The sequence below is a fragment of the Candida metapsilosis genome, assembly GCF_017655625.1.
Source record: "Candida metapsilosis strain BP57 chromosome Unknown scaffold2, whole genome shotgun sequence".
Taxonomy (NCBI): domain Eukaryota; kingdom Fungi; phylum Ascomycota; class Pichiomycetes; order Serinales; family Debaryomycetaceae; genus Lodderomyces; species Lodderomyces metapsilosis.
The window spans coordinates 546,510-561,849 of NW_027138160.1; the positions used below are offsets into that span (position 1 = coordinate 546,510).

The following is a 15,340-nucleotide window of genomic DNA, read 5'->3' on the forward strand; positions in this document are numbered from 1 at the left end:
AGTTTTGTTGATCTTGTAGTCCAAGCTATCATCCCTTGCTCTTCATAATTTGTCAACAACAATACGACTCGGTTTTTTTTTTGGCCACGGGATCGTTGATTGGTTTCGGCTTCAGGTCGGGGATACTAAGGTTAGCATCGAGGTTCGACTCATCCCCAGCCAAGGTTTCGAGTTGTAGATATCTCTTGCATGCTTGTTGTGGGCTAATAAAGGTTCGCTCTTAATATATGCGGTTGCTTGATCGTAGTGTTTTTGACCGTAGTCATATTTTGTCAAGATACTATTGATATGAGGGTTCATCTGTCGTAATTGTGGGGTATTTGACGGATTAGCAGCAATTTTATCTTCCAAGATTTGTTTCATCCTCTCAACCATTGCGGAATTTTCAGCCAGAGCCAGATCTGCATCAACGCCATCGTCATTACTTGAACGATTTGTTGAATTAAACCTTCTGAAGTATGGGCTTGCTTGGGAAATGATATTTCTGCATTGCTGTAGTGATTTAGGCATCATTTAATCTATGGCATTTGCAGATTTTAATCTAGTACTTTGGTATATGAATCAAATCAATGACACTGTGAACTGTATGGTTTGGTATCATTACATATGGGTTTGATACTTGCCATCAAAAGAGGGCTATTCATATTTTTCCGTTTGTTCCTGTATACAAAGTAATTCTCTGTCATGTTCAATTTGTTTTGTTGTTCTCTCTCTCTCTCAAATTTTACCATTCATCCTCTAAACGAAAAGCCTTTTTGAAGTCATCTTCAACCCTAATACATTATCTCAATACATTTATAAACATGTGGATCTTTGATTGGTGTATGTATCCTGTACTATACACTCAAGCAACAGTAGCAGTTTACTAACCACTTCCACTTTTAGTTCAAGACGTGTTAGCCTCATTAGGTTTATGGAACAAACATGCCAAGTTATTATTCCTAGGTTTAGATAACGCTGGTAAAACTACCTTATTGCATATGTTAAAGAATGATAGATTGGCCACTTTACAACCAACTTTACATCCTACTTCAGAAGAATTAGCTATTGGTTCTGTTAGATTTACCACATTCGATTTGGGAGGCCATCAGCAAGCTCGTAGATTATGGAAGGACTATTTCCCTGAAGTCAATGGAATTGTATTTTTAGTTGATGCTGCTGATCCTGATAGATTGGCTGAATCTAAAGCTGAGTTGGAATCATTGTTCAGAATTGAAGAATTGAGCCAAGTGCCCTTTGTTATTTTGGGGAACAAGATTGATGTTCCAACCGCTTGTGGTGAGATGGAGTTGAAGAATGCCTTGGGATTGTACAATACAACTGGTAAAGATACTGGTAAGTTGCCTGAAGGTACCAGGCCAATCGAAGTGTTTATGGTTTCTGTTGTCATGAGATCTGGATATGGTGAAGCATTCAAGTGGTTGTCTCAATACATTTGAGGTTGTTGATTGAACTGTCGCTTGTATAGATCTTAATAATAGGGAATAGAGAAACCACAGTAGTAAGTATTGCCATATAGTTTTATTTTCCAACTGCTTAATAGCTGTCACACGCGGGATTCTGGTCTATGCTTTGCCAACGCTCAAGCCTAAACATTCACGTTGGACCTCTCGACGACGCACCTTTTCGTTCTATTTCTAGAGTACACAACTATTGTAGAGAAGACACATTTTGTTGATGAAACGACATGGAGCATTTGGTAGATTGACACAGAGGCTCTTGAGATTGGCTGGTTTGAAGCTCTGTTGGTTTCTGACTTGGCTGGACTAAATTTGAAAAATCAGTGATTCTGAAGATTTCGGTTCCGTCAAGGCAAGTCCAAGAGATGAAACCAAGTTGATAAAGTATATAACAATATGTTAATCCCCCCATTCTGAAACCCCTCTTTAAACATCCAATCCAGCTCTCAGCTCATGTTCCATTTAACCAGCTTACCTATTCAAGTATTGCTGGAAATTTTCCTGAACTTCAATCAACATCAAGTGTTGGCGATTGCCCCACAACATTCCAAACTATACTTTGCTGCAAGGGACAAGTTGTATCAGAATATTTACATTTATGAAGAGCATCAACAGCATGGGGCGGATCGCAACGACTTTGGTTTCAAATTTCACAAAGACATTAACAACATCCAAACAAATAAATTTACCATAATATCGAAAAGGGTTTTTGGCAAATGTCTATCCCAAATGAGACTGGATATGAACATCCAGCACCTTGTGTTTTATGAATACAGTGCAAATCTGGCAAGACGAGCTTTGAGGCATTTTAAATCAATTCGAACATTTGAAGCAATTCTGTCCTTCGGTTACCGCTACCGGCTTTTCACGTTCGAAGAGTATATGGCTAGATTCATGCTTGACGATTTGAAAGCCTATTCATCATGTGAATACACCGAGTTTATTCCTTCCCCGTTTGTTGTCAGTTACGTAGATACACCGCTTGGTATAAAAACATCCCTCAACGTACTAGTTGATGACAAGATTCTGACTTGGGATTTTCTCAAAACAACCCCATTCATAACTAACTTGACAATCATTATTGCGTGCGAAAAAATGCTACCCAAACTCGTAAATTTCAGGTTGCGTAAGTTACATATACATCATACAAAGATTAAGGTAATCGACTATACCATGAGTGACATCTTTGATACCACCGTGCTCAGTGAATTGACAATTGCCGGGTTTGTTAATTTTGAAAAAGTGTTTTCAGAACATGAGTTAGAGAGAGAGTACCCTTGTCTTACTCAACTTTGCTTAAGGCACGACGGGACGGAGCTTGAAGAAAACACCATTCCTGATCTTTTGAACTTCACACACAATGGATTGTCTATACTCATCATTGCCACCAAAATCAATAATCAAGAAACAGCCAAAATTATCAGTTCGTTATCCTCAAATTTTCCGCTGGCCTCCATTAATTGGTGGCACGAGCCAAGAAGATTCTTGCGGACTCTCATGGAGGATATCGAAAGGGTCGACTCCGCATTTACTCACGATATAATCATGTTAAGCCCTCAACTCCCTTTTGGTACTATTGGGTATCATTTCCCGAAAATTCAAGATACTCGTAGTTCTAGGCATCGCGTTCATAGCTATTGGTGTAGACTCAAGGATTGCCCTAGACAATCTGATCCATTTTTGAAGGAATGTTATTCAGATCTCGAGTTGGAAGTATTATATCAATACTTTGTGGTCCAGATAGATGACACTCCTTTATATGGAATAGTGGAGTAGGAGAGACATAAAACTAAGGTACAGGAGTTATATACGAGACGTAGCTGTGTAAAAGAAAAAAGCGTTAACAAAGTAGCCACAAGTGTGTAAAAATAATAAAGCGCAACGCAAATATAAGTTTCACAAAACCATCGCATTTTTTGCAACCACAAAGACAGTGGCATCTAATTTCCTATTATTACTATTTGAATATAATGACAGTGGGCCAAGAAATCAGACCCGAATGCTCTCCCAAATATTGCTGAATCATGATCTACATCTCCTTTGGTGTCGTATAATTTTGGCAATATGTCGGGTAGCACAACTTGTACTGAACTTCCCAGCTTTCCCAATCTATTTGACATCTTACTCATGATCGGATATCCTCAAAATTAAAATCGCTTAAGTTAAGGAAGTTAATGCAAACGAGCTGCATGCATAGGTGAGCTCAGAACCACCAGCAGTACAACCAAGCTTATTGTGGCACTGGCTTCAATGAATACACTAATCTAGTTACAGTGTTGTCAACGAACGAACACTTTATTCGAGATCTACTATTTTTGCTCACAATCGTTTTAGTTTTCACTGAATAATTGTTTAGCATTGAAATCTCATGATCACAGTCTACCGTGAGAAAAGACTGACTTCCGATAATTGTTTGTCCATGTAACTCAACGAATCCTCGATACGAATGCGTAGTATTTTAAATACAGACTACAATGCAAGTAGAGAGAGAAACTTCAGTAGAGCTGGAGGCGACATTTCTTCGTTTGGCTATATAGAGTTTAATAGATTTTACTTGCAGGTTTTCAAGTGCTTGATCTGACTCAGTAGTTGCGAGCAATCGTAGTACCGTCTAAAATATTCTTTTTCACTACAGCATATAGACAAAACCTAGTGCGTGATATCCTTATCGGAATCATTCTAATGACCCTACCGCATCTGCGAAAATATAAAGCGCTTCCACCTGAATACTCTATCTCTTATGTTGTAATTTGACTATGCCGGTACTTTACATTACGCTTCACAAGAGACGCTTGTAATTTCTGAAATCTTTCTAATCTCCCCGTCGCAGGTATAAACTCTCCCCTGTGGTAGGTCAAAATGCAGACTCAACATGTGTCTAGTGGCAAAGTCGGTACTTTTTGTTTGTTTATCTCCTCTCATCGCATCAATAAAAAATTTGTCCAAAAAAAGACAAGAAGAAAAATGCATTGATTGCAACTCATCTTCTTACTAATACAAGTGCAACCATATTTACCATGGAGTCCAATAACAAAGGAGCATTACATCCAGAGCAAAAGAAATGGAAGGCGCCAAAAGGACCCAAGCCAGTGCACCACAAGAACAAAAACCTAATAGGTTTAGGTCGTACTATAGCAAACCAAAGGTCTAAGGAGAATGAAATCCAATACTTGCCAGACGGTGAAATGAGGTTTACGACGGACAAGAAAGACCCCAACTGGGTGAAATTGAGATCAGTTACACAGGAAAATTCATTGGATGAGTTTTTGAGTACGGCGCAATTAGCTGATACTGATTTTAGTGCAGAAAGAGGACAGCAAGTTAAAATTATTAAAGTTGGAAATACAAATATAATCAACTCCAGTGGGTTATTGAGTGCAGATGAGATGCTCGCAATGAGACAGAAACATATGATGTTTGAAAATAAGTTGACAATTCCTAGACGTCCAAAATGGTTTAAACAGCAAAGTAAAGTGGAAATAGAAAGACAGGAGAACTTGTCATTCCTTGCTTGGAGAAGAGATTTGGCTAGTTTGACTGAAAACAATGATTTGTTGTTGACTCCGTTTGAAAGGAATTTGGAAGTTTGGAGACAATTGTGGAGAGTGGTTGAGAGATGTGATTTGGTTGTCCAAATCGTTGATGCAAGAAACCCATTGTTTTTCAGGTCTATTGATTTGGAAAAGTATGTTGATGGCTTTAATGAAACCAATGACACAAATCATCAAAAGAGAAATTTGTTACTTGTCAACAAAGCAGATATGTTGAGTCGGGACCAAAGAGTTGCTTGGGCTGATTACTTTAAAGCAAAGAATATCAACTATGTATTCTTTTCAGCAGCAAATGCGAATGCCTTGTTGGAAAAAGAGAGGGAAGAAGCAGAACAACTTGAGCATCAGATACAGCACGATTTGGTGATTAATGACCCAAGGCAATTGGATGATGACGTGGAAACCGATGAGTCGGTGAGAATTTTGAAAATTGAGGAGCTTGAACAGTTGTTTATGGATTCTGCCCCACACTTTGAAGAAGATCCAGAGTTTCCAGATCGTAAATTACAAATTGGTCTCGTTGGTTATCCTAATGTTGGTAAATCTTCAACAATAAACGCTTTAATAGGATCAAAAAAGGTTTCAGTTTCTTCCACACCAGGTAAGACAAAGCATTTTCAAACACTTCATCTTACTCCCGATGTTATACTTTGTGATTGTCCTGGTTTAGTGTTTCCCAATTTTGCCTACACAAATGCTGAATTAGTTTGTAATGGTGTTTTGCCAATTGATCAGTTACGTGAACATATCCCTCCTACATCGTTGGTTTGTCAAAGAATACCCAAATTTTTCCTTGAAGCAGTGTATGGTATTCACATACCAATTCAGCTGGTTGATGATGGTGGTAATGGAGAATATCCAACTGCTAGAGAATTACTTAATGCTTATGCCCGAGCAAGGGGTTACATGACACAAGGGTTTGGTGCTGCTGATGAGCCAAGGGCAGCTAGATATATCCTCAAGGATTACGTCAATGGGAAGCTTCTATATGTCAACCCCCCTCCAGTAATCATTGACGGAGAATGGCAGTTGTTGGATTTACAAAAAAGTAGACTTTTTAACAAGGAATTGTACACACTACAACACCTTCCTGAATCCAGACGACAACAAATTGAACATGCAATGAAAGTTAAAAACATTCCAATTGATCAATTTGATTTGCAAAAAGATATCTCGAAATTGAATTTTTCAATGCATATTGGTGAAGAGGCTAGTGGAAGTGCATCAGAGGCAAAGACGTTGTTTTATGGTGGAAAACAAGCGAAATTAGAAAGTGCTGGTGATGATTTAGATCAAGAGTTTTTTGCCATGGGCAATGTTGAAGGTAAATTGAACACTCCATTCCATAAAAAGACAATCTCCTTACCAACAAAGTCGGACAAGAAGCACAACAAGAAGAACAAGAAACAAGATAAGAAGCATAGATTTGTCGCTAGCTAGAGTTACATAGCTTTTACGTATACTGAATATATCAAATGGAAATTTTTGTATTTTTAACATTTGAAACCAAACTAAACTAAATAGATTGGCTACTACTAAATAAAATATCTCTATAACTTAGTAGATTCTGAAGGATGGACCCATGGTGGATTTGATAACCAAAGATCCAACGTTTTGCCAGTTCTTCTTCAACAATGAAACCAAAAAGTTAGCAGCCATCAAGATTTGGTTAACCAAAGCATCTTCTTCCATTTCAACGTTACCAACAGCAACAGCCAAACACAAGACCTTCTTCAATTGGAACTTGATGGTAGATTTAACATCAGTAACCTTGGAGTATAAGTCATCATTGTGGGAGACTGGGGTTGGGAACTTACCAGCCTTTGACAAAGTAGGACCCAACAATCTTGGGATTTGTTTAATCAAAACTTCGGAAGCAATGAAGGCATTGTATTTCTTGGCCAATTTCTTGATCAACTTCTTGTTCTTGTTCAATTTCTTCAAGTCATCAACAGACATGGCATCAACACCCAATGACTTAGCTCTATCAACATCAAAAGCATCACCAAAGATACAAAGAGTCATGTTTGGTCTTGGGACATGAGGTAATTTCAAAGTACCAGAGAAACGCTTATCTCTTTGTGGGTCATAGTTTTTCAAACCAACTTGCAATTCAACGGTTTCCAAAAAGTTTCTCTTTTTGGTTTCGTTGGAGTGTTCCAACAATTTCTTGACGTTTTCACGAACGTGAGCTGAGGTGATCTTAGACATGGTTAAAGGTTACGTCTCCCAAAAGTAAATTGGTAAATTTGATTGATTCGACGTGGATGTAGAAGGAAAGAGGTCAAAGGGGAGATAGTGAGATGGAAAATTTTCAGAAACAAAAAGCATCGTATACAGTGCGAAAGCTGATGGGTCGCTACCAGTTACTATAAGAAAAAAAAGTCACATGACTAGTTGTGACTGTTGTTTTGCATACATACAAGTGCGTGATACCATTGAGATAAGAGATGTATGAAATGTGATAGGATACTTGAGCATGCTATACATTATTAGATTAACTACATGGAGATGAGGTGGGTCCACTTGATCATGTTTCAACTGCTCATTGGATCACGCCGCGAGAACTTTCATTCCATCTTCACTAAAACTTCTACAAAAGAAGTTTGTTCATATGTAGGTGAGATCAAGTAGACTCTCTGTCATGTTACTTCTAACTTTGATCTACATGTTGATGAGCTCTTACTTCTTTCTCTCGATGTCTCTTTGTATAACACCAAATGGTGTGCCTACACGCCGCACGAACTTCCATTTTGATACAATTAACAACGCGTGTTGATAACCGAATCCTTCCTAACATCCACGAGGATGCTATTTACAAAGCAAGTACGACATGGTGTATCATCTCTACACTTGCGGGTGTTCAGTGACGTGACACATATCCACTTCGCCCCATTGCTAACTACCATTAAATGGAAATCAACTGCAACTTCACACCCTCCATACAAACAATTCAATAAACTAAAGAAACTATCACGTAAAGAAGAAGCTGAGCAACAAGGTATAGCATCTCGGAACCGGCTTCAGTATCTCGATCTCAAATATGGTATAATCACCCCATCTACAAAGAAAATCCTAGATGTTGGATTTGCACCAGGTCATTGGATGTCTTACGTAATTGATCGAATTTCACAATTGCACAATGTTGAAGACACGAAATTACATACGGTGGGCGTACATATACTTGGATTCGATATCCTATTCAAGAACCCACCATTGGGGACCAGTTCAATCCAAGGCAACATCTTTTCCAAACTAAGCCATGAGAATATTGTTCAACATTTCCAAGAGATTGCAAGTAAACAAAACCAACTACAGTTTGCTCATGAAGTCAATGATGATATAAATCACAAGTCATATTTTGCTCAAGAGATTGATGAGTCTCAATTGGCGAAAAAGATGGAAGAGTTGACAATATTAGACAAGTCAAAGCAATTAGAAGATAATGGAAAGTGGATTTGGTCATTAGTGATTTGGCACGTCCAGGGAGACAACAAAGTGGGTTTTATGATTATACGGAGACAAATCCGTACTTGAGGTATAATAATAACAAAGGGTTGAATCATTCAATTGTTAATCCGAAAAAGGGCAACTTGGATTTAGCTGATGGGGCGATAATGCTCATGTCAAGGGTTTTAAAACGAGGAGGTAAGTTTGTACTAAAATTGACAAACATTGATAACGAAGATAAAGAGATTGAGTTAATGAAACAGAGGCTTACGACAGTGTTCAACAAAGTCCATGAAATAAATCTAATGCGAGATTGTATCTTTATATGTCTTGATAGAAAAGAGTAATACAGGTAAAAATACTTTAAACTTTCCATTTCTATGTAGAAAATATATCATCATTTTTCAGTAACTTCAACATTACCATTGACATCGTCCTTCTCTTCTTCCAATTCAACTTCATCACCTTCTTTCTCTTCAGTTTCCTCTTCACCTGCATCATCTTGTTGTTTCTCTTGTGACTCATCTTCTAAATTAATCAATGGGGCAGCAGTACCATTGTTGATACTTAGATTCTCAAAATCGTCAATCAAACGTTCACTAATCTTGGTCTTATTCTTCAGTTTTAAAACATCTTTAAACTCTTTGATATAATTTGACAACTTTTCATGATCAACACCATAGTTTCTTCCAAACAAGATGGCTTCTGGATACCTACCACTTTTGATTAGCAAATCTAAACATTTATTGACATCACCCACAAGCCACCATGCTTGCCATGATATATTGTATCTTCCCTTTTCTACACATTTCTCAGCCAATTTAATCAATTGTGATTTATTGTTTGTTGATGATAAAAGCAACAATAATGAAGAATAATCATTGGCTAACCAAAATGATTCTTGGGCCAATTTCAAATTCCATTTGCTCATTGCTAAATCACCGAGTTTTTTCCATTTTTGTACATTAACCGATGCAAGAGATGGTGATTCTTGTTGTTGTTTGGATAACAATTCGTACGCTTGTTTCAAGTTTCCCGTAGTTAATGCAATTTGGAATTTGGAGTCGAAATCCTGTGATAATGCATATGACAACGACAAGTATCCTAATTTTTCAAAGAAACGTGAAAGTTGGTTAAGTTCTGTTTTAGAGAAATTGGCAATAAGTGAGTTATATTCTTCAGAAAGGTTTTCAACTGTGACTGTTGCCAAATCAGGAGTTTCCTCACCAGTTTCTTCATCCATGACATTCTGGGTAGCAAATTGTTCTAAGTCGCCTCTCATTACCAACGTTTGTAATTCCAATACTTCGGCATTGATATACCATGAAATAACATCAAACGCTTTGTCAATAAGATAAAGCTTTCCATCTTGAGCTTTGTATCCTAGTATATAGAATTTACGATCAAAATGACCCAAATTGATAACTTCACCACCAACAAAGTAGTTTAATCGGTTTGTTGCTGCTGTTGTGTAAACAAACACATCTCCAATGAATTTTCCTGACAAGATAGCTTCAGATGTAGGCAACGTGTACAACACATCAAATGCAGCTTCAGCACCTTCTTCAGGGTCCAATTCGTCATTGGCAACAGCTTGATCAAACACTTCTTGATCATAACTTAAGAAATAAGTTTCATCACTGGTCTTGCCACCTGTAACTGCAGTTGATTTTTCACTTGTACTTGAGCTGGTAACAATCGCCAACAACTGCCCATTATCTGACCATACAACATCAGTAATATCCTCATCAATATCAACTCTTCTCACTAATTTCCCTTGTTCCCAATCGTAAAATGAAACACATCCTTCAGACTTGACACCCAACAAATATCCAGCAAAAATCTTGTCAGCTTGGTACAACAAGTCGATGACTAGCGACTCTTGGAAATTCTTAAATACCTTGACACTAACAGATGACTCTCTAATGGCAAAGGGACAAGCAGCTGATGTGTCATGAGTGTTCCAAACAAAGTCAAGAGCACTACCATAAGCCTTGGATCTCCAACCCAAGGCACTGTAGACAATGTATTCCCCATCACCACATACGGCTGCATATCTACCATTAGGTGAGTGGTCCAACGATTGTGGGAAAATCTCAATAGTTCCCAAATCTCTTTGTTGTAAATTCAATGATTCACCATCTTTCAACCCTTGTGTAGCATTTGGCTTGATAACAGATTGGAAAACTTCGGAATTTTTAGCATATATTAGCTTGTTATTTGAATCCAATGAAAACAATGGCTCTTCACTTCCTAATTTGACAATAACAAACCCTGAATCAAAACCAACGGCAATGACATTTGATTTTGGTAGTACGCCAACACACCAAGCTCTTTCCAAACTATAGTTTATTGATTTTTCCAACTTGAATGTATTTGAGTTCCAAAACCTAACAGTTCCATCTTCAGATCCTGATACAATCAAGGGAATTTCCGGATGGAAGATTGCAAATGACACATTAGACAAATGTCCTTCCAAGGTAGCAACACATGACTTTGTTTGATAATCCCATACTTTTATAGTCTTATCATCGCTTGCAGTTATCAAATAAGGTTTATCAGCTTGAGGATAATAGTCAACATAGTTGACACCCTTGGTGTCATGAGCAATCAATGTGAAATTGGGACTTGAGCTTCCCAATGACCAGATTTTGACTGTTCTATCTAAACAAGCAGATGCAAAAGTGTTTGGATCCTTGGGGTTGAAGTTAACACTCATAACATAGTGTTGATGGCCTTCAAACACTTGTTCCAATTTCCAATTATTATCCCAATTCCACAATTTAATAGTTAAATCATCACTTGAACTCAAAATGTATGGTTTAGTTGGATGGACTGCAATTGATCTAATATAATCTGGATGTGCTTCAAATTGGGTCACTTTCTCACCAGTATTGTAATTGTAAACTCTAATTTGGAAATCATCAGCTCCGACAACAATCCAATTCTTTCTGGCAATGAATTTACCGGTACGTACTGGTATTTCAGCAACTTGTATAGCCTTGACTAAAACGTTTGTGGCGTATGACCAAATTTCAACTTTACCATTGTACAAGGTGGTCAAGACCCATGGTTCTGTTGGGTGGAAATCAATACCCTTGACACGATCGGAGTGGTGACTAAATGTCTTTGCTATATCTAACTTCATTGATGAATCTTATTAGATATATATGTGTATGTGTGCAATTGGATAGGTCTTGTTGATAACTTGTGTTTTGTATTCAATCTTTTAAGTTTGGTTGTCTCTCTGTTGTTGTTGTTGGTGAAAATTGAATTTTTTTTTTCTTCGTTCGTTCGTTGTGAACACGTTAACAATTGTACACTACCAATTTATATATACCAATACATACACCAATATATATATACTTCACTATTACACTAGTACACTCTTTCCAATTTACCTCTTCTCTCTAACCTATACTCCTTTTCAAGTACTTCTGCTTTCGTAATATGTTGTTTCCATTTATCTTCAAATACCTTGTTGGAAAACTTATCGACAACCAATTGTTGTCCAGTAATTCTCATCATTTCCAATACTTCATCACTAATGAGCAGTCTATCAGATACAAACAAATGCGAAAGTAATTGCTCCAATGTAGGGAACTCTAACTTCTCTCCATTAACTTCAAATACCATATACTTGTCATTATTGTCAACTGTAGTTTGCAATGCAGGATCAAAGTCTGGATCAGCAAACGATTTGAAAAAGAACCCTGTAGTGGTTTGCCAGTCTTGAATCTTGTCCCCTGTAACAATATCTAGAAGTGGACCCGCTGATGCATGGACAATAGGTATACATCCTCTAGCAACGTACTCAACTACGCCGATTCCAAAGTGTTCATTCCACATTGCATTGAGACCGAATTTGCATCTTGATAGAAAGTTTACAACCTCTTCATATGAACAGTCAACAGCAAACTCAACAAATTTATCCAATTTCAACGCTTTAACCTCTTGTTGTAGAAACTCCAATGTTGCTGTATCGTCCTTTGTACGGCACGATCCAGCAAAAAGCAAGGTTGGCACTTCATCCACAGGTGAGGATATGTTGGGATAATTGTTTGTAAGAAACTGTTGATACTCCTTGAGGATCAAGATATGGCGTTTCTCGGGACGGAATTGTGCCAAGTATAATAGCTTGTTGTTTCTAGTGCTTTGACTTGTTTGGCTATTGACTAGATATTCGGTTCCGCATGGTGGATATAATATATCAATTTCCTTTCCTAAAGCTTTATTATAGGTCCATATTTTTTGCATATGATTAAAGGTCCAGGATCCATTAGCTAAAGTTATGTCAACAAAGGAACCAATATAGACATAGATCCAATAAAGACAGGACCAATAACAAAACTTGACAAAGCTGAACACATCCGACTTGCTTCTAATTTTGGCAATATCAGATACATGATTATATTTCAATTTGTTAAACATGTTCCCCTGCAAAATTGGATAATGCACATATGCAATAATAGGAATCTTCAATACAACTGATGCTACAAAGTAGCTTCCTGGTAATCCCATAGTATCAACCCATACGTCTGGTGACAATTCAAACGCAGCTTCCAAACTTAGCAAAAAAGTACCAAACAATTGTCCAACAATTGTAAAATGTTTCCAATACGAACCATCTATAAATTTACCAAACTTTTTCAAATAGATAAACAATATCCTCCTATGATCCAAATTTGAAACTTGAAACTTATCTTCTGCCTTTCCCAAGATAGTCAATGGCTCTGCGTCAACATTTGTAGTGTAAATAACACATATATTCTTTTCATCTTGGTCCAAAGTAGCTTTAACAGCTTCCCACAAGACTCGTTCTCCACCACCACCATTATTTGCATAAGGATGGAAAAATCCATACAATAACCTCCTATTAGGATCATTGATATCTCTTCTCTTCATCTCTTGCATAAATTCATCTTTATTGTCAACATCTTGTGGAGAAATTTTCAACTTGTTGTTGATGAAATTGGTATAGAATGATGGAGTCTCACTAGCTAATGCTAGTCTTCGTCTAAAACTTGATCGTTTGTGACTTACTTTGAGATAAATTGGTTTGTCATAATTGAGTACTTTGAGAATTGTATCTTTCCATTTTTGAGGTGGGACTAAAAAATAGTGAGGTAGGATTGAGTTGAATACTTGATGGATAAAGTATATGGTAGTAACTACTCCCAATATCAACCACATTGATGCTGAGTAATTAGTTGGTTTTTGATTGTTGGTGGGAATAAAGTATGTCTTATCTGACTCTGGTTATTTTTTTTTCTACTGGTGTAACTAAAACTGCTTCAAAATCTTCACAACGTGGTTCTTCTACGGGTGCGGGATCTAATGGAGGGAGTGTAGGGAGTACTGCTTCTGGAGGTGAGGCTTCGGAAACTGAGACGCATATTGCCACTGCTACTGGATCTAATGATGGATCTACCCCAACTCATGGAACAGGATCTAATGAAGGAGGTTCTAACGGAACAAGCACCAGTGAAACTGGATCCAGTGGATCTCAATCTATGTCTGCACCTGCTCCTACCATTACCACATACGAGGGATCTGGATCTGTTGTCAAGAGGTCGAAGATCGCCGGTGTGGCTATGATTCTTGCTATGACTTTCATCCTCTAGTGATTGAATAGTGCTGAAATCAGTAGCTGACTACCCTTACACTTTAGTACTTGATTGGTTTTTGATTTTGATTTTGATTACTTCAGTGCTTTTTATTGACTTTTTGTTTATTATCTTTTATTGATTCTTATTGATTTACTAGTGGGCAGCTTTTTAAATGTAATGGTGGATGTTTTTGATGCTGAGTTTTGATTTTGCGGCCACAACTTTTTTTCGGTTTTTACTAAATTCTTACTGTGCAAAAGTGTTTGTGTATTGCACAGTTTGGAATGGTAAATGATTGTGAATTGTATTTTTTCAAGTTTGAAGTATTCATTTAGAGCTTTGGTTTTGAATCTTACATTCTTTTAGTTTTGACTTATTTCGGTTATATTTTATAAACTTTACCTATACATTACTATTTGATTAGATTAAAACTGCTTTACAAACCAATGTAGACTTAAATAAACGGATCATAGGCCCATTGCAACAAGGCTTGACGTTGTTTTGGACGACAACTATAATCTTCCTTGGCACAATTCTTTTCAATTTGGCCCTTGTGTCGTTTAAAAGCCCTCCATCGTTTCTTTTGAAACTCATCACATTCATTTCGTCTACCTAGCCAGTATCGACAGTACCACTGAAACCAACCACGAGGATCATCACCCATGACCCAGTCTTTTTGTCGCCATATTGACAATGATTGACGGCTTTTGATTTTGAACCGATTCAATTTATAGTCTGGTGGATCATCAATCGCAACTCGTTTATCTCTTGAGTTGTCAAACCATTCCTTGGGAAACTCCTCTTGACAGTCATTTAGGTACTTCCCTTCGAAAACTCCTTCTTGGAGCATTTCTTCGGGAGTCAATTCAGGTTTGAAGTTGTCGTCGTTGAAATCGGGAGCTTCTTCACCCATTGGCTCAACGAGTTCATACACATAATTCTTTTGCATTCTGTCATTGACAGTAATTTTCATACCAACCTTGTAATCCTTGAGACTTCTCATTGTGTAATACTTACTGATTTGGCTAGAGAATGGAAACCTCATTCAGCTAAAGCTTTCTCTGAGTTTACTTCGGTCTGCAATTTCATAGCAACCTTTCATAAATCAGTGTGCAAAACCCCAAAAGCTACACAAAAAGGGCTTAAGATCTCCGCTTGCACAAGACTCTGACAAGCAATATACATTTGATCGTCATATATTTTCAGCAGAGATTCTACAACTAAAACTACCGAGCAAAGAGCATTTATTACTTCATTCTATACAACAATT

At 37.5% G+C, this 15,340-nt stretch overlaps 10 protein-coding genes across 10 annotated transcripts; 5 read left to right on the plus strand and 5 right to left on the minus strand. All coding sequences in view use genetic code 12, as the record gives it.

Annotated features, from left to right (window-relative positions):
- Positions 1 to 111: 111 nt before the first annotated feature.
- On the minus strand, positions 112 to 513 carry I9W82_001751 (uncharacterized protein; the record flags this gene model as incomplete). Its single annotated transcript, XM_067690531.1, has 1 exon — positions 112 to 513. One exon carries the CDS (start codon positions 511 to 513, stop codon positions 112 to 114), a length of 402 nt encoding a protein of 133 aa, XP_067548987.1.
- Positions 514 to 803: 290 nt separating this feature from the next.
- SAR1 (Arf family GTPase) lies at positions 804 to 1,439 on the plus strand (the record flags this gene model as incomplete). The annotated part of the gene is made up of 2 exons (XM_067690532.1): positions 804 to 822; positions 886 to 1,439. The coding sequence occupies 2 exons, from the start codon at positions 804 to 806 to the stop codon at positions 1,437 to 1,439; spliced, it is 573 nt and encodes a 190-aa protein (XP_067548988.1).
- A 474-nt stretch (positions 1,440 to 1,913) lies between these two features.
- On the plus strand, positions 1,914 to 3,236 carry I9W82_001753 (uncharacterized protein; the record flags this gene model as incomplete). The annotated part of the gene is made up of 1 exon (XM_067690533.1): positions 1,914 to 3,236. The coding sequence occupies one exon, from the start codon at positions 1,914 to 1,916 to the stop codon at positions 3,234 to 3,236; it is 1,323 nt and encodes a 440-aa protein (XP_067548989.1).
- A 1,241-nt stretch (positions 3,237 to 4,477) lies between these two features.
- On the plus strand, positions 4,478 to 6,451 carry I9W82_001754 (putative GTPase; the record flags this gene model as incomplete). The annotated part of the gene is made up of 1 exon (XM_067690534.1): positions 4,478 to 6,451. The coding sequence occupies one exon, from the start codon at positions 4,478 to 4,480 to the stop codon at positions 6,449 to 6,451; it is 1,974 nt and encodes a 657-aa protein (XP_067548990.1).
- Positions 6,452 to 6,568: 117 nt separating this feature from the next.
- RPL10A (60S ribosomal protein uL1) lies at positions 6,569 to 7,222 on the minus strand (the record flags this gene model as incomplete). Its single annotated transcript, XM_067690535.1, has 1 exon — positions 6,569 to 7,222. One exon carries the CDS (start codon positions 7,220 to 7,222, stop codon positions 6,569 to 6,571), a length of 654 nt encoding a protein of 217 aa, XP_067548991.1.
- Positions 7,223 to 7,819: 597 nt separating this feature from the next.
- Positions 7,820 to 8,548, plus strand: I9W82_001756 (uncharacterized protein; the record flags this gene model as incomplete). The annotated part of the gene is made up of 1 exon (XM_067690536.1): positions 7,820 to 8,548. The coding sequence occupies one exon, from the start codon at positions 7,820 to 7,822 to the stop codon at positions 8,546 to 8,548; it is 729 nt and encodes a 242-aa protein (XP_067548992.1).
- Positions 8,549 to 8,858: 310 nt separating this feature from the next.
- Positions 8,859 to 11,609, minus strand: SEC27 (coatomer subunit beta'; the record flags this gene model as incomplete). Its single annotated transcript, XM_067690537.1, has 1 exon — positions 8,859 to 11,609. The coding sequence occupies one exon, from the start codon at positions 11,607 to 11,609 to the stop codon at positions 8,859 to 8,861; it is 2,751 nt and encodes a 916-aa protein (XP_067548993.1).
- Positions 11,610 to 11,839: 230 nt separating this feature from the next.
- On the minus strand, positions 11,840 to 13,527 carry ALG11 (alpha-1,2-mannosyltransferase; the record flags this gene model as incomplete). Its single annotated transcript, XM_067690538.1, has 2 exons — positions 11,840 to 13,457; positions 13,505 to 13,527. The coding sequence occupies 2 exons, from the start codon at positions 13,525 to 13,527 to the stop codon at positions 11,840 to 11,842; spliced, it is 1,641 nt and encodes a 546-aa protein (XP_067548994.1).
- Positions 13,528 to 13,701: 174 nt separating this feature from the next.
- Positions 13,702 to 14,085, plus strand: I9W82_001759 (uncharacterized protein; the record flags this gene model as incomplete). The annotated part of the gene is made up of 1 exon (XM_067690539.1): positions 13,702 to 14,085. One exon carries the CDS (start codon positions 13,702 to 13,704, stop codon positions 14,083 to 14,085), a length of 384 nt encoding a protein of 127 aa, XP_067548995.1.
- A 439-nt stretch (positions 14,086 to 14,524) lies between these two features.
- Positions 14,525 to 15,073, minus strand: I9W82_001760 (uncharacterized protein; the record flags this gene model as incomplete). Its single annotated transcript, XM_067690541.1, has 1 exon — positions 14,525 to 15,073. One exon carries the CDS (start codon positions 15,071 to 15,073, stop codon positions 14,525 to 14,527), a length of 549 nt encoding a protein of 182 aa, XP_067548996.1.
- Positions 15,074 to 15,340: the final 267 nt, after the last annotated feature.